This window comes from Orbicella faveolata, unplaced genomic scaffold (genome assembly GCF_042242905.1).
Source record: "Orbicella faveolata isolate gen_17 unplaced genomic scaffold, um_ofav_v1 contig_47, whole genome shotgun sequence".
Lineage (NCBI taxonomy): Eukaryota > Metazoa > Cnidaria > Anthozoa > Scleractinia > Merulinidae > Orbicella > Orbicella faveolata.
Window position 1 is genome coordinate 8,309,981 of NW_028301577.1, and position 22,929 is coordinate 8,332,909.

Genomic DNA, 22,929 nt, shown 5'->3' on the forward strand with positions numbered 1-22,929 from the left:
AAGTAACAGCTCCTTTTTGACTGAACCGGTAATGTACAGTGTGAGGCACAGTTCTCAACCGCGCCCAGTTTTCGGCCAGTTTTTGTTCAGCGTTTATTTTGCGCGCTACAAATGAATCTGAACGAAAAGCAATTGTTTACAAAGGTAGCATGGTTCCTTGTCTTCCGTTCTGACGAGTTTTGTTTCGTCCTGCCGAGTTTTTCTGTGAGCACTTCGAGGTGACGCGAAGGTAGGTGAATTTGGTTTCCCCGAAAACGTGTTTGTCTACGGCTACTCGAATTACATGGTTTAATTCAAGTTTATATTTTGTCCGTCTAAAAAGCCCAAATGAGCCAATTCTTGGCATAAAGGATGTCGAGTGATAAAGCTATCTGTTAAATATAAACTTTTCCTGGCCTGTTTAATTCTTTGACCTAAATGCACTTCTCAATATTTGCTTCGTACTTTTGCGTATTTGCCTATTCTCGGCCACCCTGCTCGCCTTCAACACTATAAGCGCTCATAGTTTTGTGTGGAGTATTCGTGTCAAGTCAGTTGTAAAAATGAAGTGGTAATTGGGTGGCATGCCGAAAACTATGAGCTCTGACTTAACCCCGTTTTTAATACCCAACTCTCTTTTAGCCTCGCTTGACTGCTCTTCACATAAAAACTAGGTGTGCAAAAAGCTTCCTTTTCTAACATGAAACAAAGCTCTTTAAGGATAATTTCTAAATAAAACAGAGTCACGGTGCTCGTTTTTGAGTTACAACTTCAAACTGAAGTTAAGGGGATTTTGCACAGGTTGAAAGTGTTGCTATGCTAACCTGTTTTGTAAAAAGAATGATCGCAACTTGTTTACCAATGATTGGGCATTTGTGAAAAACCGTAATTGTAGCATCACTTGATGAACATCGGTATTATTAAAGTACAGGTGTTGGAAAAGTACTATGAAATGTTTCCAGGCTCCTCGAAAATTCCCAGACACTTTAATCCTTTGGGAAAAAGTTAAGAAGTGTTTAACATTGGTTTACACTTAGCTTACGTATATATCAAGTTATCCTGTCCGATCCCTCCTTCTGCTTGGATTCAACTTCTATACTTTGCTAGGAAAGGATAGTACCGGGACTACACTGGGTATTATTCCGTACCATATTCTTAAAACTCTACTTCTTAGCCCCTGTTTGTACATCTCTTTTAGAAAATAGCCTAAAAAAAATACGCGCGCTGATTGGTTTTAAATCGTGTTTCCGTCTATTAAATAATTAGATAATGAGCTCGAAAATTATGCGCCCTCGTCAACTATCACGCATTGAAATCCAGAGCAAATAATTTGACTGTTTTACCATAAATAATTATTCCCCCGTTTTAGGGCTAACAGTAAACCCCCTTAAGACCCTCTTTGTACGATCGTTTAGGAAAGCTATCCTCCATATTCCACAATATACGAAGTTTGAAAATAAATGTACTCAAGGTAATTGAAAGATATATTAACTTTTTAACATATAATTATTTGTTATCATTTATTGTAATAATTTCGTTGAATTTCACAATTCGTTCCAAATCCTTTCCACAGACTTTGTTAGTCACCACATTGAGTTTAAATTAATTGCAAACAGTTGAATAATTCCCAATGGATATAGAAGTTCGTGGAATGACAAGACAGGGAATTTTTCTATCGCACGTTTTCTCAAATCAAGCTCGAGGGTCTAAGTTAGACAAAAGGACTGCTTGAAGTCTATCAAATCACCTATAGTACAGGAAAAATAACCTTTCCTCTCTATTGCTCCTCGTATATAGCACCCTGTTAAGTTCTAGCGAAAGCAGCTTCCACTGGGTCCAAAAAACAAGCCAGCGTTTAGAAAACGGCCATTATTAGAAAAAAAATTTCAATTTATTGAAATATACTTTTGATTCTGGTATATGCACTAAAAGTATCTAAATTATTTTCGACACGACACATCACCACCCTGGAGTTCTTACAACCTATATATTTGATTTAGCTTTATTTATTAATTTATTTATTTACTTTTTTGGTATTCATTATGCCTTGTTATGCCTTGTGATACCGTGTGATACCTTGTGATGCCTTGTGATGCCTTGTGATGCCTAGTGATGCCTTGTGATACCGTGTGATGCCTTGTGATGCCTTGTGATGCCTTGTGATGCCGTGTGATGCCTAGTGATGCCTTGTGATGCCTTGTGATGCCTTGTGATGCCTTGTGATGCCGTGTGATGCCGTGTGATGCCTAGTGATGCCGTGTGATGCCTTGTGATGCCTTGTGATGTCTTGTGATGCCGTGTGATGCCTTGTGATGCCTTGTGATGCCTTGTGATGCCTTGTGATGACTTGTGATGACTTGTGATGCCTTGACTGAGATGCCTTGAGATGCCTTGTGATGACTTGTGATGACTTGTGATGACTTGTGATGACTTGTGATGACTTGTGATGCCCTGTGATGCCCTGTGATGCCCTGTGATGCCTTGTGATGCCCTGTGATGCCCTGTGATTTCCTGTAAAACAATATTGACACTTTGTGAATACCTTCCTGGGGGCTGTAGGTTCCAATATCATTCTCGACCCCAGTCCTTTGGTGCAGTTACTCGGTTACATAGGGGCAAGCGCATACATGGAAAGATCTACGCACGGTGTTGCGAATTAGGTCTCGATAGAATTGTGATATGTGATGTGATCACAAACTTTATGTGGTAATGACAATCTTCCTAAATCGTGCATGGTATATGGTCGCAAGCGGCGAGCCAGTGGCAATTTACGTTACGATGTGCGCTAAGGCTAAACCTAAGCAGCTTTTGTGTTGCTGTAGCGGTGTTCTGAGGACATCAACTTCTCAAGTTTGTTGAATTGATGGGCTTGAACCGTGTGAGTCAGTATGTCAACGGCATTTCGATCAAATTCGTGGGGAAGACAAGCTCGTGTTCATCCACTTGTTCGATTGAGGGCACTCGTGTAAGTAAACACGGTCATCCTGTCTCCACTCTGTATCACCGAATTATGGACCAAGTTGGCCGAAATCGAAGCAGTGCTTCGTATAAATCTTGCACACGTTGGTGTAACAAGTGTAGGACTGAATCCCTAAAAGGGTTCAAAATCTGGCCTCAACTCGGGGAAGAATTCACCGAGGTATGTTCTATCATAAATTATTCAATTTTAATTATACTGTACTTCAGTAAGCTTGAGGCTGGCGAAAATAAAATTTTAAATTTTCATGTTTATTATTGTTTCTTTGTTTCTTGTCATAATTTCGAATTATTGCAGTTTTGTATTTTGCTTTTAGCGCCTCTAAAGAGTGAAAATTATTTTAAACTAGTTGCATAGCTATTAGAGTTTAGAAAAAAAGCTATTTAGCTATTAGAAAAACCACAAGAAGTACATGACATCTGATTATCTAAAGATGGCAGAACTCATGGAATACAAAGCTGTTAAAAGGGTAATTAAAAATACATGCATATGTTATTGCAAGACAATAAAAATACCATAAAATCTGGGTAATAACAACTTCCAATTAAAACTCAATAAATGAATTTCATTTTTAGTTATAAATAGGCTATCCCACCCTGTATTCACAAAGCAATCTTCTGATTGTAAGGCCACCCAGATAATTTCTGACCACATTACCTTAGAGCCTGAGACTCTGTATAACTTTCTAAGATTAATATTTGTTTACATATTACTATTATCTGGATTTCCCGATAGAAAACTTCTCGTATTGTAAATTTTTTTCTATTTTGGCTCAGCAAAAATCCTTTTAGATACTGTCCATGGATGATTTCCACAACATCAATGCTGTAAAAACACCAACTGAGAGAACAGTGACCAATGCTCTCCATATGGCAACTCCTCTCCTGAACATTCAGCCATCTGTTGATGGTGGGGAGAGGCAGGGGGCAGGAGCCCGGGAGAATATGGGGCGGCAGCCCGGGAGAATAGGGGACAGGAATCCAGAGAGAAATGCAAAATGCTAATTTTTGTCATTCATTAAGGCTTCAAATACTTTCAAAAACAAGAACTGAAAATGTTACTTGACTTTCATTTAGTGTCTTTAGAGACTTCTAGGCCGACGGGCAAAGAAAAATTCACCCTTGGGCTCAAAATGAGGCCCAAAATGAAACCCTTTGACAGTGGTTACGTCATAGGTCATTCACTTGAAAGACATGGGTAAGAGTAGCCAGGCTGAAAATGAAGGAAAAGGAAATGCCCAAGGGGTGTGCAGCTAAATGACTAAGATGTGTTTTGGGTCTCTTAATTTACAGGGGACAGGAGCAGGATGAACAAGGGTGGGAGTCAAGAGATAGAGGAATGGGAAGTGGGAGAACAGGGTATGGGAAGTGGGAGGTTCTGACTCCACCGTCTCTTCCCCCACTTGATGCAGTACCTTGTCCCTAAGTAAAAGGTAAAGTCTGCATAGAGCCAAGTGGCCCATCAGGCCAGGCTTATCTTGGGTTCTGTAGCATGAACCGACTAGGAGTATTTCTACTACCCCCTGCCGGATAGGATGCTAGTCGATTACAGGGTTACCCCCAGCATTATATTCACCAATACCCATATGTACACCTTTGAGGAGAGAAGCACCGTGAGAGTAAAAGTGTCTTGCCCAAAAACACAACACAATGTCCTTGACAAGGGCTCAAACACAGACCGCTTGATCCATTGCTGAGCGCACTAACCACAAGGCCACCGCACCTCCCACCTTGTCCCTTAGGCCTAACCTTAACCCTAAACCTAAAAAAAGGAGTCTGTAGACTTCAGTCAAGTTTATCTCTTTTATCACTTGTGTATTTGAGACAATTTCTAATTTCCTTGCTTTCTGCCATTCAGTTTACAGTACCAGAGCCTGATTTTAAGTGATTCGTAACTACTGACGGAACTTGTTTTTGCAACTTACAACTTCAGACTTTGCACAAAATTTCTCACTCGAGAAAAGCAATGTTGTAGAACTTAAGTGATGAACTAAATGCAAAAAATTTTAATTTGTAAGAAATGTATCTGTTCTTTAATACATGCTTTTGTGTCTAGTATCTGAGTTGGATGTAGCGAAGATACATTACCAATGGTTTGTAGACGACAGTAAGCCAATTCAGAGACACAGTGGCATAAACAAACCCACTTGTTAGCCAAATATCACAGGAAAAAAATAAATGCATATAATTATATAATTTATTGCCATCAGGTGCTATAATGTCTTGTAATAAAGTGGTTACAAGTTAAGTAAGAATCTTACAGAAGGGAAGATGATACAATATTATGACTAAGGGAATCATAATTAACTTCATATTGATTCAAAGCACGTGATATGTACATGTCTGATTCATTAAGCACATACAATGTAAAAATTATTTTGTAGTGATTGAGCAAAGCTCATCTGAATTAAATTAAATGAAAGGAAAAACAACAGTCAATTATTTATATCAGTTGATACACTGCACATGTAAGATTGGGAAATAGAAATCGAAAAGCTTCAAATGACTGAGAAAACAACATAAACTAGTGGGTTTCATTGAAGAGTTGATTACTGCCTCTCTGAAATGTTGAATGTCTTTTCAGCATCAAAAGATGTGAAACTTGACCACATCCCATGAGTGGAAGCGGTTTCGTGTAAACAAATTCAGGTGTTTGGGCATTTTAAAATATTTAGTTACCTGTGCATACATGTACAAGGAAACGGCCTTGAAAATTTCCATGTACTATCAACATGTAATCGATGTAAACAAAAAAGACCTCAAGCGAGGAAAAATGGTCTATGAACCGAACATATTGAGCGGTGTTGAATGTTTTCAGTATTTCCAGCGTTCGCTGCCGCCAACAAATCACAATATTTTCGATCTCTACTCCCTTCGCAAACGCCACCATTATATATAAATGTAGGCTTAAACAATCTTTAATGATAGAGAAATATCTTGTGAATGAAATGAACAAATGTTTTATTCTGACAACAAACGGCAGGTACAAAAAAATTATTTCACCTGTTCCAAAAGGCGCAGAAAGTCAGAAAGGTGATAGAAACGCCAAACAAGCCAGTCTTTAACGACAAATTCTTATCAAAGTTTCTTTGACGCGTTGCGAAATATAATCTAAATGAACAAGCACCACATGTCGGCGCAAAGTGAGTGTGAATAAAACGGTCCCGACTTACATGCACCTTAACCACTTCACGCAAATTACACTTGCAATCCAACTAGTCTTCAAAATCCTTGCAAAAGCTTCATACAGAACCAATCTTCTGCTTTGCTGGATACCCATCGTTGTTTTCGACAATTCTGAGGCGAGGGCGACTGAAGCAACACGATCCAGGTTCGAGTCAGCAAACTACACATTACTCCACACAAAATGACTCCCCTGTACCCCTATTCATTACCGGAACATTGTTTGAGTATTAAAAACCCATTTAAGGACGTCAAACTCACCAATAACGAGAAGTATCAAGGATATTTTCGACCTTAAAACGAACCAAAATACTGATCTCGGAGAACTGATCGATCGAAGGACAGCACAGCCTGATGGTGATAACCACTGACCAGTTACGGTGACGTCAAAAAACGTATTTCCGCGGTGTCTCAACATGGTCTCTTGCAGGCAAATTTGTGATGGCGTCCTTACGACCCTGTTTGAGTACGATACAGCCAAGATAGTGCATATAAAAAGCAAAAAGGTTGGACTTATCAATCGGCTGATACAACTGGTTATTATTGGGTACATTATAGGGTAAGTACACGGTCTGAATGCACGCTATGTAGTTTCGTGCACAAGGTCTGGTAAATATGCAGATTATTACGGAGTTGGAGACGTGTTATTATGGAAATAAGCTCGAATCGTCTTACAAATAAACTGGAGGGTAAATATGGGAGAGGTGGGTTTAAAGAAACTGCATTTCGTGTTTTTTTTCCAAGAAATTCTTTCTGATCTAAGTTATATCGTAGCGGCAAAGCTTCAATTGTAGCTAGACCTCAGGTGTTTCTGAAATTTTAGGTTTTAGAGTTTCGAGCTTAATTAGCCGTTTGATATTATATCGTGCTGGTAACGCAATGGAACTTGTATTGACTAAATAAAGGCTCCTATCTCATTTTATCTTACGTTTTTTTTAAATGTTCATTCAAGCTTAGTAAAAGCTTAGTAAACTTGGAATTTTTGTTCAGTAAGGACTCTTGAGCCATGAACACATGGCATTTTGTGTGCTTATTTTTGAAGATTGCAGAGTGAGGCTCTTCATATAATGTGCAAGATTGGGTGTCTCAAATATCAAAGATCTAATATCTACAACCCTCTTCAAATCTCAAAAACTAAGACCCAAGACCCCCTCTGAATCTCAAAATCCCTGTGACCCCCTCCTAAGATCCCCTATGAATCTCATAAACTAAAACCCAAGACCCTCTCCAAATTTCAAAAACTAAGGCCTAAGACCTCCTCTGAATCTCAAAATCCCTGGGATCCCCTCCAAAGACTCCCTGTGAATCTCATACACTAAAACCCAAGACCCTCTCCAAATCTCAAAAACTACAGCCTTAAAGACTCCCTCTGAATCTCAAAAACTAAGACCTGAGTTTGCTTTAATTTGAAACTTAAAGTGCACCTAACCCCTGAAACTTTTTTCGCTAAAACAGTAAAGCTTATTTTGTGGAGTAATTTGCCGTAAAAATATTTAGATTGGGTTAAATCTTTGATTCTCTATGGCGCATCAAAGTACGTCAAAATGCCGCCATTTTGGTTCACGACTGAGTTTAACGGGGCGTGGGTTGAGGGCCGGATGTGACATCAAATCCAGAACATGGTGATTCTGTAATTCGCATATTTACTTGTTCCTGTACTTTTTACAGCCCAAAATTGTTTGCTTTCAAATTTCTGATTCCTGTTTCAAGAACTTCTTTTCCGTGAAAAAGTCAGTAGTGCTTTCCATAAGTTTTAAAAACTGTAGAAAACGTTAAGAAGGAAGCCATTAAAGCACATAATTTTTGTTGTCAAATGATGTAGGTATCTAGTTACAAAAAGTTGTAATTGGATACCTGTAATTGGACACCTGCATGATAGGCCCTTTGCAGGATCCGGTCACATGGTACGGAATTAATTATGCCGGGACGCAAGTTACACAGTGGGACAGCCAAAACAAAGGAAAGTCGGGCTGGACTGGTACGAGTTCCTTTGTTTTGGAAGTCCCATTGTGTAACTTGTGTCCCAGCTTAATTGATTCCGTACCGTGTGACCAGATCCTGCAAAGGGCCTATTGTGTGCTGATTGCATAACAAATAGGCATGCAGAGAACCAAATAATTATCACAATTGAAACTTTTGTTATCGACACAGTTAGAACTCTTAACACTTTTGTTATTATGAAGAGCCATCATTCTATATAGGCACTGAAAAAATGCACAAAAGAATGACAAGTGTTCACAGTTTCAGTGTCCCTTCAGTGTCCCTAACAGCTTAATGTAGCCAAACAAAATGTTTTAATGTTGGTCCCATATTTTCTGTTAAGGAAGTGGTCAGGGTAACCAGTTTGCATTACAATGAGAGCAGAAACATGCATGATGAGAAATAGCAAATTGGTTACCAGAGCAGTCTCAATTTTACAATATGGGCTGCTAAGATAGACTGCTCATGTATTAGTCTCGGCAAACTGAAACACAATCATGTTTGAAATGCAAAATTCTTTTCAATAATAAGTCCAGTGCTACTACAGAAAACCCTCCTTTCCCTCCCCCCTGTCTCCTCTTTAGTCCCCCCTCCAAAGAAACACAAAAAGAAAAGAAAAGATAAAATAAGCCAGTAAAATGGCCTTTTGGAAAACATTTTATAGAAATTGTTGGTCTTTTGCAGCATTAGTCCGTGGAGTCAAAGAGAGATGAAGCTAATTTTGGAGGGAATTTCATTTCATTATAACATGAAATGCTAGGTGGTCTAGAGCGTAGTTGATAGAGGGAAATGGTTAGGAAGGCCGGTAAACATCAGTGAAGCAAACAAACAGACTAAGATTTATGTTAGAAGGCCCTTTACCCTGCACATCTTTTGTTTTATGGTATGCATGGATTACATCATTCCAATGCTTCTATGGGTCAGTTGTATGAGCACATGTAACCACCTTTTGTATTTTCCCAAGTTTTGTGCAGGGTCAACCCTCAAGATAGCCAACAAAAACGTACAAGAAAAAATTTTGCCAGGTTTCATAACCATTTTCCTCAGTTAACTATGTCTAGAGCGACTGAGATTTACTCACAGACCTTCTCAGAAATTTCAGTAAGAAATGTACTGTAGCTGTTGGATTAATACATTTTTTGTTAATTTCTTTTTTAAATTCTTAGATATGTGATTGTTTATGAAAAAGGATACCAGGAGTTTCAGAAGCCTTACAGTTCTGTGACAACAAAAGTGAAGGGACTATCACTCACAAACTTAACAAACAGCAGTAATCCACTGGCACTGTATGGAGGTGTGCATGTCTGGGACTCATCTGATTTTGTCATACCCCCAGAGGTATAAATAGTATATATTATTAATAGTAGCATTACTAGTGATGAGGGAGGCGCGGTGGCCTCATGCTTAGTGTGCTTGACTCCGGATTGAGAAGTCCAGGTCAAGTCCTGGCTGGGATATTGTGTTGTGTTCTTGGGCTGTACTCTTGCAGTGCCACTCTCCACCCAGGTGTATAAATGGGCACCGGTGAATTTAATGCTGGGGGTGACACTGCAGTGGACTAGCATCCCATCCAGGGGGAGTAGATTGAAATACTCCTAGTTGCTTCATGCTACAGAAACTGGGACAAGCTCCAGCCTGATGGGCCACTTGGCTCATACCCCTATGTGCAGACTTTTACTACTAATGATACTCATGGTACTACATACTCTTGGCCATCTTATTCCCTTCAGGATGGCCTTATCTTACCTATTTATTTTATCATTTGTCTTGGCAGGAAGATAATGCTGTGTTTGTAATGACGAACATGATAATCTCTCCAGACCAAAAACAAGGCACATGCCCTGAGGACCCAAATTTTGAAGGTGTAAAGTGCACCAACAACAGTGACTGTACACCACTCGAACCTGTTCCAAATGGCAATGGTAAGCCACACGTGAGCTGCAGTAGTTCTTAAGATTGCAGTGTACTCAGTGAAAGTACTGGTCAATAGATTTCTTGATCTGATTCAAGGTTTGCATCTACAGACGTGAGATTAAGAAACATTAACCCATGAATGTGCCAATTTTATAGTTAATCAATCTTATGTGAATATAGCCACTCTGACTCAGTATACTCTGGTGGCAAGATTTAGCCTGGGCAGAGAGTGATGGGCAGAAATGTGCAAAATAGGTACACATCACCAACAGGAAGAGGGGTGGATAAAAAAATTGGATATATTTATCACTTATAACACCAGAACTTGTTGAAAGGGACAGAAAAACTGAACTAATGTTTAGCACTTTCATAGCATGCTATGTAACAGTATGTTTATTTTAGAGCAGTTTTCAATTGAGTGTCATAGACCAAAACCAAACCAGTTACTGACCAATTAAACCACTCAGTCAATCTCAAACCATAGTTGTTACCAAAACCAAAACCAATTACTTGCCAATTAGACTACTCAGCCAATCTCAATCCGTAGTAAAACCAAAACCAAAACTAAAACCAAAGTAATTGCCTGGTTACTTTCGACACTCAATTGAAAACTGTTCTAAATAGTAATAAAATTCCTTATTACTTCAAGGAATTAAGACTGGAAATTGTGTAAAGGCTGACAGAGGACAAGGCCACGTTTGTGAAATCTATTCTTGGTGCCCTGTGGAGATAGATGAACTTCCTATGCAAGGCTTTAATTTGAGGTGCGTAAAATGAAACTCATTGGGATGGATGATCATGACCATCCTTTATACCAGGCCTTCTTCCTGTGTGCTAAAACAGTGATTTTTTGCATTAAAATACAAAAAATCAGTCCATATTGTATAGATAGTGAGGTTGCTTTTAAAGTTTCTGGTGCTAACATATACTCTTTCCTTTTCTAGGGAAAATGTTCCTCTTTTAGATGCTGCCAAGGATTTCACAGTGCTGATTAAAAACAGTGTACAGTTTCCCAAGTTTGGTGAAGCTCTGTAAGTAATTTGTGCTTTTTTGATGAAAACCAGTGCTTTCAAATGTGGTGGCATTATTGGAGTGATAAAAAGAGAAAAGTTGTAGACAACCGGGCTGATTTGCAAAAGCTTGTGTACCACACATGTGAATGTTTAAATGAAAAGCACACTGACAAATATAGCAGAAGAAGGGAGGGATGAAGAAGCAGAAGATAGATTTCAAAATGGACTCTGTTTAATGAGCATTGTTTTTGCCCATTTCGGAACTTTGTTTATTATTATCAGTACTGGTAGTAATTTGTGATCAAATGTTGATTCCTGTATAAATCGTAGGCCTAAATTTTAGTGACCAACAGCAACTTCAATGGGTCACATATGAAGATAGTGCATGACCAGTAACTCATCAGGCATCTCTCCCTAGCTCTAGGATTACAGCACCCTGCTGATATCTGATATTGACGAATGATGAAAAAGACACCCACCAAAAAAGGCAAAAAGGTTACTTGAACCAGATTAATCTCAGGACGTAATATCAAAATGTTACAATATCCTAAAATACCTCATTGACTTAAAATAATTTTTATGAAACTTATGGGCCACTTCTAAATCTGAGCCATGTCATATACAATTAATTTTGTTTCTTCTTTGAGTGTTAAAAATACTATGAAAATGTTGAATAATTGATTATATATCATATTTTCTGTATCCATTTATATCAATCTATGAAAAGATCTTCGCGAGGAACTTTGCAGTACAAAATCTCTTGGCCTCTTCAAGAGAAGCAGTAATAAATGGTTCTCTGCATTAGACTCCCACATGGCAAATATGTAAACCAGTAAATGAAAAATTTTACATGTGATGTATTTCTTTTTTCTATTATAATCGTACTGATATTTTTACCATGCAATGAGCCAAGTTTTCATTCATTCATTGCAGGAGAAACATCCAAACTGATAATGCAACCTACTTAAAGACCTGTAATTACAATCCTGTCACTGATCCCCTGTGTCCCATATTCAAGCTTGGGAAGATAGTTGAACTGGCAAAAGTTGACTTTGACGATATAGCTTACAAGGTAAACTTTTACATTCTAGGGGGATTCCCTGAAGGATACTCTCCGTTGTGTATAGAGAAACTCATGAGAAGTTTAACTGTGTAACTACCCCTTGTGCCCTTAAAGACAGGCTTCCAATTGTTCAGTTTTTTTAATTACTATATTCAGAAAATCGAGAGATAAAATCAAGTATTCAAACAATTACCACTGCCTGCACTAAGTCATGTACCTCACATATCAAAATTCAAAACTTTTGCGCAAAGAATTGCCAAAGATCTTTCTCTTTGCAGATACAGTTTGTAGTAATTTTACAGCATATACAAGCTCGTGCTACATGCATGTAGATGTTGAACACATTTTGTGACAAGTTGAAAGATGTTAAATTTGGTTGAATTCTGTCTATTGTCATCAGTACTTTGGAGAATTTCACCTAGATTCTCAATGATTTTCTTTAGTTTCTTCGAGACATTAACGACATAAAGGTCAGAATTCAGGTATTAACTCAGCACTAAACCAAAAATATTGCATAAAGGTGTATTCTTCAACTCTTCACGATTCCAAATATGGTACTTAAGTAATAAAACTGAATATTCAAAAGCTGCAAGTGCGTGTTATACACTTAAAAACTATTTTAAATATTAAAAACTGAATCACTGGATAATGCAATTCTAATCAATAGTTTTCATTGGCTTAGCCATATGGAAATGAGCAACATACCGTGTCTACAAACATGGTGTAAAGCATGTTATTTTTGAGGGCATTCCTATTTTAATTGTTTTCTAATTTGCTTTATTTTGGGGGTGTTTTTAATAAAGCAATTACTTCACTCGCACTTTTTGGATATGAGATAATTATGGCCAACTCAGCGCTATGCACATACCAATGCGTAGCTTCTGGAATAAATGTTAAATATACTGCTATATATGTGCTGCTAATTAAGTTTTCAAACATAAATCACAATCTTTAACAAGGGGGAACAGTCCAACAATCTTCGCTCAAACGCATGGTCTTTTTAACTTCACTTTCAGGGCGGGGTCATGGCGATAGTCATAACATGGAATTGTAATTTTGATCCTCTGGCATACTTTTGTGAACCTAGGTACTCATTCAGAAGGTAATGAAACAATGCTTCATTTACGATATGTGCCTGATTGGAATTTGATAATAGGCCCTTTGCAGCTGGGGTCACGTGACCAAATTTTTCTAAAAAATTAAAACATTATGGGTTATAACTTAAAGAATGCCAGAAATTAAAAAGAGCATATCGAAAATAACAAACTGGCCAAGTTTGAAGCCCCTGGCATTAAAGGCTAAGTTTATACGACAGTTTGAATTTTTGGAAAATTCATAGGACATCTATGGAAAATGTTGCTGGAGAGCAAGGTCTTACTCTCTAATAACGTTTTCCATACAAATCTTCTTAATTTTTTTAAAAGTTCATACGGTCATAAAATCTCATCCTTTAATGCCAGGGGCCTCAAACTTTACCATTTTTATTTATAACATGCTTTTTCCATTTCTGTCATTCTTTAGTTATAGCCCATAATTTTATAAAAAGTAGATCACATGATGGCAAGGGACCTATTTGTTAGTTTGCCTTGACTTCCGGTGAAATTTCCAAAATAGATCTTCTTGTGTCAAAATCCGTAATTTAAAGAAATGATTTTCTTGTTACCAGCAGAGTTACCGTTGGTTGTAATTCTTTCCAGAGTCCTGATGGGAACCTAAAGGATCTTTGCAAAGATCCTGTACTTAATATTAGCAACTTAATATTAAAATGTTTTAAGGAAAACGACCAAGTTTTTAAGTTTACAAGACATGTTTCAACAGAACTTGTCATCTTGAGTTGAATGATTACAAAGCAAGTTGAATAATAAGTAGACAAAAATGCTAATTAAGACAAATAGTAACAAAAGAACATGAAAAGGTGTAAATTAAAAGGATAATTTTAGATTTACATGGTGTAATTGCTGATTGAGAACTACCTTGCCTCAATCAGCAATTACACCATGTAAATCTAAAATTATCCTTTTAATTTACACCTTTTCATGTTCTTTTGTTACTATTTGTCTTAATAAGCATTTTTGTCTAGTTATTATTCAACTTGCTTTGTAATCATTCAACTGAAGATGACAGAAGTTCTGTCAAAACATGTCTTGTAAACTTAAAAAATTGGTCGTTTTCCATAAAATCTTTACGTGTCTGCTGTTATCTAGACATTAAAATATTTAGTTTTAACTACCAAAACTTACATGTACAAAGGTTGCCCATTTTTTTTTTGGGCACAATTTTAGGTCTTCTTTGTGTGAGACTTAAATAATCTTGTAAGAAATTTCTAGTCAAGACTGTAAAGAATGTCATCTGATCAGTGACCTGTCAGATCTTTCTAAAGGGTATGTTTTTTTTCCCTTTAAGACTGGATGATTCAAAATCACCCATTGCTCCAGGTTATAACTTCAGGTGTGTGTTTTATTTGATGATACATTCTTCTTCTGTTAAAATGTTGTGAGCCAAAGTCATGGTTGAGAATTGCGTGGTGTGTCATCTCACTTTAGTAGCCTCTCATTTTATCATTCAATTTTATACTTGTTATTGAAAAATTGATCTTTGTGTTCTTTCGTCTTGGTTTCAGATATGCAAATTACTTTGTTCGGAACAACACTCTTCACAGAACTCTGTTTAAAGCCTATGGTATTCGCTTTTTGATCATGGTCTATGGCGAGGTAAAGGATTACTGACTTTAAAAGAAGCTGATTATTATATTGTCTTTCAATTTCACTTAAGAATTAATATTTGTTGTTAAGCATGCTTTTGATTTTTAGATTCAAGTGAAATAACTTTGAGTTTTAAATTCTTTCTTCTCAAGTGTAGTGTTAAAATTCACTCTTAGCTGTGAAAAAAAGAAATTTTAGTCCGTTTATTTGTGGTACATGTTACTAAGGGGAAGGGGTAGGAGTTTTTTATTGTTCTTACTGCTCCATGATTACATAGTAGACAATTTGCAAAAGACAAGCTTCAAAATCTGTATCTGTGAAAAAATGAGGGAGTTGTGATATTTTTCTCTGGAAATCCCCAGTATTGTGGTATGTTCCTGTAGCACTTTGTCTTAATTAACTGATATTTGCATGTTTCTGTCCTTTAGGGAGGCAAGTTTAGTGCGATTCCTCTGTTTCTCAATTTGGGTTCAGGCCTTGCCCTGCTCAGTATTGTAAGTACTCATAATGTGCCACCCTTTGCAGTGTTACCTGGAAGTTGAAAAGTCAGGCTATGAACGTAGTAGATACAAACATCAATCCTTGTTCAGCCAGCTAAGTTGTTAGCCTGTGAATTATAAAATTTTCCCTCTGCTTTTTAAAATGATTCTATGTTTTTGACAAAAGTTTTTCTAAAACTCTGGTTACTGACCATAAAACAAGTAACCTTTAGAAGAACCAAATCAGGTGAAAATTAATTTTGATACTGCTCACAATCCTCTAAATAGAAATGCACCAAAAAGGCGAAATTTGTACTCACACAAGAGGATTGCCATGTCACATTTATAGCAGACTTGTATTTCCTTTAGGCTACAGTTCTGAGTGACATTGTGGTGCTGTATGTGCTGCAGAAGAAGTATTTCTACAGGGAGAAAAAGTATCTGTTTGTTGAAGATTCTGATTCAGAGAGTGGATCTGAAGGCAATCGGGTAATTTGAAATCTTCTTTTAACAGTTCATGGAGTATGATAGACAACTTAGTGCAATAATTGTGCAGTTGGGAGAACTAATAGATAAAATAGCAAACCATAAGGCTCTTGTCAAACTTTCTGTTGAACATTTTTCCAAGTATTAGACCAGGTAAGGTATCTACTTTCCATTTTGCATCAAAAACGTTTGAAGTTAATAAATGTAGTAAAGTATTTCTTAACAAGCCTGCTTGGGACTGTTCTGGAAGAATGTCGCCTCTGTTTCTGGTGGAAAGGCTTGCTTCACTCAGTTCATACATGATACTGTCAATACTGTCAATATCCTTCAATACCCGTCAGTGGAATGTACTTTCCTATAAGCCACACCACCTTAAAAAAAAAAAAGAAAACAGACTTTGGGTTGGCATTCTTCCAGTATTGCTCTCACGCCCAATATATAGCACATAAACTATCAATAAAAGCTGTTAAAATTCAGCAGTTCTGCCTTAAGTTGAATGTTGTTTCTGAGATGTGTTTCATATCAGTAAGACGCCATTTTAGAGTGCAACAATCACAGGCCTTAATTCACCAACCAAAATCCTATTTTGATTGTATATGACTGACATGGGAATGGCAGCTTGTAGAGTACAGCCCAGATGATCAGTAACCAGGAACAAGCCTTAAATATCTGTATGTTCCTACAAAGGTATTGACCACTAATCCATGTTCATCTTTTCTATCATTAGCCATCCTCCCATCCATCTATACTCTGTCACTTATCAAATCTGCTCGAAATAACGAAGCTTTCACTGCATTACGGTTTTCTAGCGTCTAGATATGTTTTGAAACTCAAAGGCAAACTAACATTATTTGCAAATTAACGGCTTTCACTTTCATATAACGTGAATAAGACCATATATAGTGTATAGCAAACTTTGTTTCTTTTTCTGCTGTATAAGCTTATTTCAATCTTACTGTGTGACTATTCAAATGAGAGCTATTGAGCTGAACTTTGATGAGGTACTGTTTATTTGGCAATACAAATTGTCTCTGTTTTTAAAGTCTGCAGATGTAACCCGAGTGTGACGTTATTTAAAAAATGAAAGATATCGAGCAGTGTTCTTTGTTTCTCCCGCCTTGTTCTGTTTTGTTGAACAACGGCGAAATGATTTTTTTTGTTCTAATTTCAACTCTGACACTCTCGGGATGAATAATGATAACAATGACAATATAATCCCGATAATATCTGCATTAGTTTCATTTACATAAAGAGGGTCTAGTAAGATTCACTAGAGTGTTAATCCAGTGGTCCTTCGTTAAAGAAATTGGGGAGGGGGGTTCGCTTTACATCCCTAGAAGTGAGGGAACCAGAGAAGGGATTATTTCAAATCATAAATCAGCCAGTGCACCTCTTGGCAACAAAGCAAGAATAAAAGGTCTGGGGTCGTCTGTGCGTTGTGCTGATAATACAAAAAATATTCATACTTCAAAATACTCTCTTTCGCTTTCATAAAATGCCTTACTTTCTCTTCTTGGAAGGGGAGGGAAGGGGAAGTCGATAGGTGAGCAATGAAAAAAATGAAATGTTATTAGGGGCGGGAGGCACTTTAGAGAGAGGACTTAAAAAAGGTACAGCCTTCCTAGAGCGTGTTGTGGTCTCTCAATCATGTATTAAGTACTAAATACAAATAAACGATATCTGGTTTATTAAGCTTGTAATGTAATTTGATTTCTTGTTATCTATAGATCTAAGGGCTAATTTTGTTTTTTGCCTTTGTGTTTCTTTGAACAGGCGTCGAGATCACGTGGTCTTAACAGTACTGGTAGTATGGATCGTGATAGGAAACAGTATTCAATAAATAACGACAATGATTCTATAGAGGATACTTCAGTCCCAGCTGACCATACAGAGAGATGATAGATAACACATTACTGGAGTTCTGTATACCTCTAGCTCTGAGTCAGGTCTGGGTTGCATGAAGATCATGGTAACTTGCGATCACAATTAAATCCTCGAAACACAGCGCTGATACGACGAACAAGATAAAGAATTCTCACCCTAGGCGCAATTTTGGCAGTCTTCTCTGGACGTTTAATGGAGCTCAGTCAATAACGGTATTCTAAGTTATTTTGGCCGTGCACAAAATTACTTTTAAATCGAGGAAAAACTGAAAATAGCAGTTTTCAAGATAGAGAAACACCAAAGAGATAATAATAAACCATAAAGGAACAGGGATGATTAAGGATGGAGAAGATTAACACTGATTACAATCGACAAACTTGAAAACCTTAGGCTAAACCTTTCAAGATATGCAAACCGTGGCGTAGCTCCTTTAACCAGAGGAGACGACTGAAATTTAGGCTTAACTTTTAAAGGCTGGTTTTCACTAGCGACGGAGTCGTAGTCGGAGTCGTAATCAGAAGAGTAGAGCGATACGATCAAGTGAAAATCAAACCGACGGAGTCGGAAGCAGAGGATCGATTCCGCTTAGGACTCCGTTGCTTACGATCTAGTGAAAACTGCATTGTCGGAGTCGCAAGCAGAAGCTGAAGAATAAATCAATCACAATGCTCGATACCGGGCCTCGTGATTGGTTGGTTCTTCCGCTTCTGCTTTCGACTCCGACATCCTAGTTTTCACTGGATCGTAAGCGACGAAGTCGTAAACGGAATCGGAAGAAATGGAAACGTTCTGATTCTTCCGACTCCGATTCCATCGAGCTTACGACTCCGCTTACGACTCCGATTTTCGAGTTTCACTAGGTCGTTAGCTCTCTTACGACTCCGACTCCGACTCCGTCGCTAGTGAAAACCAGTCTTAAAATAACTAGAAAGCTACAATTTACTGTCAATAATTACCACAGTATGCATAGTTTTTATTTAATTGAGTTAGGTGGGGGCGGAGCAAAGAACGGAAAGTTGAAAAAATGCCAAGGAGTCTGTTCTAATCCCAGCCTTTAATTTTACTCGCCGTTTTTCGCAGGTCTCCAATGAACCAATCCACCCTATAGAATAAGTTTTTTCTGAATCTAGGAACCTTGTTTTGTTTTGTTTTGTTTTGATTTGTTATCTGGTGTCCAATGAATGTGCCAAGAAACTATGGCTCTCGAATGGGTCTTTACCTGTGCTAAGGATTGCAAACAGTCATAAATATACGAGACTAAAGCAAGTCACTCAAATATAGCTACGACTTTTAGTTATTATATTACCTGACGAGTCTACGTGTTAAACGAAATTTTGCGTTATGCTTGGCAACAATTGGGAACAAGATGTCAACAAAAACATGTCGTTAAGATGTCAGCAAAAACATGACTTTCATTAATTCAGGAAAGTTTCGATTCTTTCTCCAAGTTTCGAAACACGTGTTCATTCGTCCGAAACCTCTAACGAAGATAATACTTAATAGTAAGCTTAGAGGACCTCTATATATATTTCAATCTCTGCTAAAACATCAGCCTTCGTCAAACTTACTTCGCTTGGAGGGGTTTTTCCAAAGCTTTCGACGTCTTTCGGATACAGAGAAACCTTTGTTACCCGATCCTTGCATATTTAAGAAAATATTTGCAAAGTTTTGCTTTCCAGTAGAATTGCGGTTTCAGAGATTCGAAGATTGTTCAAAGTTCATTCGTTAATTACAGAGAGAATCGAAACCGCCCCTGAATTTTTTTTAAGCGAAACTATTCAGTATCCGTTATTTTATATTAAGAAGGAAACGTTTCGGGCGAAACATAACAAGTTCTCTCGAAACTAAATTTCTTTAATTGAGCTCAGGAAACTAGCACAACAGAGCGAACGAACAGCTGGGCCTATTTTTGATTTATAGTCAATCGGATGTGCTCTTTCTAAATTTTTGCCCAATTTGTCCCATGAGACTGTTCCAGAATTGAAGTCAAGCAATAGAGCACTTTTTCCGTGTTTACATAGCGTCATCTAAACACGTGGAGGGTTGAGAGAATTTGAGACAGTTGTGCAAACCTGAGACGTAGGCGAGGGTTTGCATTACTTTCGCGAATTCTCCAAACCCCCGAGTGTTTAGATGAGGCTATGTAAACACGGAAAAAGTGCCCTGTAGCTTTTATAAAATAACTCTCAAAAATACGCGCGAATCTAAAACGTCACAACCGTGCTTGCATACCCTCATCTAAACACACCTGTCGACCAATGAGAGCGCGCGTAGTAGCTCTGGTATTTTACAATACACGATAGAATCGTTGTGTTCGCCCGTTTAGCACTCTCTAGTAATTTACTAGGACTCGGTCGTATTGTATCGTGGTATCCAACTTATTAGAATTTAGTTCTAAATTATTCTCACAAGCGTACATTGAAATTTAAAACATGCAGCAGCTCACAGTACAAAGAACATCCTTCTCTAAAACCGAGCGCATCTAGATTTTAGGCGACGGTTCAGAAGAGTTTTGTCACCAGTGTTATATAGCTTGCGTGTACCTTATTCTTATTAAAATTCGCGATTTTCGCGTTTGGAAAAAATGCGTGCGAAAATTAAACATTTAGAAAACAGTGCGTTGAGTCACGGCCTCGTTGGTAATTGTTCAATTTCTGTCCATGAAAATATAGTCTTTATGGTCTTGTTTTCAACCAGTTAGCACTCTTCCTCCGATTCATTGTCTGTTATCTTCAGCTTGTAAATCCGCCAAACCCTTTTAAGTAGTCATCAAATTTTCCATTTGTAGGCCCCCTATAGTGAAACGGGGTCCTCGGATCAGGATTTGAGATATAAAAGCAGTGGCAAAGAAACCGCGAAATCTACTTGTGTACAGTTTTTTCCTGGACTGATCGCGAAAATTAATACTCACGAAATACAGCTCTCGAATTTTCGCGATATTAAATACGTGCGAAACTCATTAATTATAAGGTAGATGCACGGTCTATTTGCTTTTTTCACTCAGAAATACAAAGGATATAGTTGAAGTACGACCATTACCAGTATGGTGTATGTTTAAGAAAGATTTCTCAAAGAACAGCACAAAATGTGGTGGCAGTCTGACAACGTCAATAAACCGGCACATGCGCATTACTGCGATATACGCCCTTAAAAAGTAAATAAATTCAGTCGTTTAACTTTATATACCGTATATTTTAGAAAAGGAGTCATTTATATTAAATAGAAATAGGGTTTATAACGTTAAAGGATTAAAGAGCAGGGTTTTCCCGTACGTAGTTTTAGATAGTTTAATAGGTGAGAGTGTATAAATAATTTTCGTTAAGAATATAACTAGGAAAAGATTGAATAAAATTACACGTAATTAAGTTGGTATAGAACTTTTAGTAGGGAAATCTACTGTTCGATTGGAATGTGCTCTTCGGCAACTGATAACAGAAATCAGCTTAGTCGGTTCTCGCCGTACGGACATCGAATTGGAAGAACCGTCCGCGAGAGATGGAGAACAGATCATGTCAACTCCACAAGACGTTGTACTGTGGAGACGTGAGGTCTATTCTTTTGCTCAGATCTCACGTTTCTCGAGTTCTCTAGTCAGCGATAACGACCGTGACTCCGCGCGCTTCACGCTCTCCAGATTCCGTAACGAGATGTTTGACAGTATGAGTAAAACTTCATTTTTCCACTAGAAACACTTCTCAGTATACCAGTATAAGGAGTTTTCCAATGTTTATTATACATCGTCATTACTCAAAATTCCTGTGGAACTGCGTCTTTTTGATGGAGTTGTAATAATCGGTATCAATAGATAATAACAAACAGATGTACAGGTATTAACATGAATACAAAATATGAACTCTCATGAGTGAAAATCAAGTAGAAGCGATACATAAAGGCCCCCGACAACGAGAAAACATTGTTTCCGAGCAAATTCTGTTTCCGAGAGACAAAAAATGTCTCAGAAATGTTTTGCTTCCGTAGCGAATGTTTCCTCGTTTCCAGGAACCTCGACTATCAAGGATTCATCTAATGGGAGACTTAATAGTAATGTCTTTCTGTACAATAAATGTGTAATTGAACTCTCTAAGAGTGCTCTCTATTTGTTATGGTCATTGTCACTTGACGCGTAAACTCGCGTACAGGAAAGAAAGTTAAGGAAAATTCGAATTCGTAATTTCACTGTAAAATAACTCATCCCTTCTGGGGTGTTCGCATCTGGCAGTGTAATCAACAAGCCTTGCGTCCCCTTGTGTATAACGATCCCACCACCGATGTACTTTCTGTGTAAGGATGGGGGCTAGGCGGGGTGGGGGCTAGGCGGGGGTGGGGGCTAGGCGGGGGTGGGGGGTGGTTGAAGATGGTCAGTCCTGGCATTACTTGATGAAAAAATCATAATTCCTTTTGCAGGAGTATAGCTTTGCTGCAGTATTTTGCCACAGATGTTAGGGCTGGTTTTCACGAAATAAAAATATAATCGGACACAGTAAGGAGATTTTAAGTAGCTCCTTTTGTTGGGAAATTTTTTTTTACCAACAATCCGCAGCTGAAGAGCTAGTTACAGCCTCTGCGTATGTTGCTTATTGTGATGCGCTAGTGAAAGCACACTTTAAGATAAGTAAGAATTGATGCCAAGCCAAAGTTATCAAGCTGCAATGCTCTAATATTTACACCGAAATAACTCTGCGTAACGACGTCCTGGCGTGCAAAGTGCAAGATTTTTGGGAGCGAGGCAGGTTGCTTGGGAATCGTTCAAAGTGAGACTAGTGACCCGAATTTGCTTCAGAGTTTTGCTTCTGCTTACAGTAAAATATTTTAACCGGCACTGTTTTGCTCAAATGGTACCAAAATTCACTGTTTTTTCAGTTAAATAGATTAATAAGTAATAGTATTTGAACCGAGGGGAGAACAATTCACGGGGTAATCACGCAAACTTCTTTCGAACGAAAAATTAATTAGTGATTTCCATAAGTGAGATTAGTTTATAAAACTGTAAGGAATATTAAGAAGGAAACCATTAAAGCGCGCGTGATATGGCGTAGGTATCCAATATTTCATGTATCCAAGTTGTAACTGCGTATCTGTAACTGGACACCTACGTGATCGCGCGCCAAGTAAGACAAATAGGTGCGCGGAGAACCAATCATAATCGAGAATTGTTGTAACAGTAAAAAATAGGTTCAAAGGTTTCAAGTCAGTGTCAATGTACCCTAAAAACGAGGACATAAAGAGCAATGCATTCAAAATGGATCACTCAATACACGAAAAAGAACCAA

The 22,929-nt window shown here is 37.9% G+C and overlaps 1 protein-coding gene across 2 annotated transcripts; it reads left to right on the forward strand.

Moving 5' to 3' along the window:
• The first annotated feature begins 1,997 nt into the window (after positions 1-1,997).
• LOC110066135 (P2X purinoceptor 4-like) lies at positions 1,998-21,743 on the forward strand. Of its 2 annotated transcripts, none has more exons than XM_089280225.1 (13): positions 1,998-3,118; positions 4,249-6,697; positions 9,285-9,456; positions 9,893-10,040; positions 10,682-10,796; positions 10,977-11,063; positions 11,979-12,117; positions 13,125-13,210; positions 14,512-14,556; positions 14,729-14,819; positions 15,239-15,304; positions 15,659-15,778; positions 17,549-21,743. In XM_089280225.1, exons 2-13 carry the CDS (start codon positions 6,555-6,557, stop codon positions 17,672-17,674), a joined length of 1,338 nt encoding a protein of 445 aa, XP_089136351.1. In that variant the 5' UTR covers positions 1,998-3,118; positions 4,249-6,554; the 3' UTR covers positions 17,675-21,743. The 2 variants fall into 2 exon arrangements, with proteins under 2 accessions (XP_089136351.1, XP_089136352.1); XM_089280226.1 differs by lacking the exon at positions 1,998-3,118 and adding an exon at positions 16,394-16,462 and having other exon boundaries at positions 3,698-6,697; positions 17,549-17,682.
• Positions 21,744-22,929: the final 1,186 nt, after the last annotated feature.

Excerpts from the sequence above, each read along its gene's own strand:
- LOC110066135 (XM_089280225.1), top strand. The coding sequence starts at position 6,555 with ATGGTCTCTTGCAGGCAAATTTGTGATGGCGTCCTTACGACCCTGTTT. Across the intron at positions 14,557-14,728 it reads GCTCCAGGTTATAACTTCAG|ATATGCAAATTACTTTGTTC; the intron begins GTGTGTGTTTTA and ends TCTTGGTTTCAG. Across the intron at positions 14,820-15,238 it reads TGATCATGGTCTATGGCGAG|GGAGGCAAGTTTAGTGCGAT; the intron begins GTAAAGGATTAC and ends TCTGTCCTTTAG.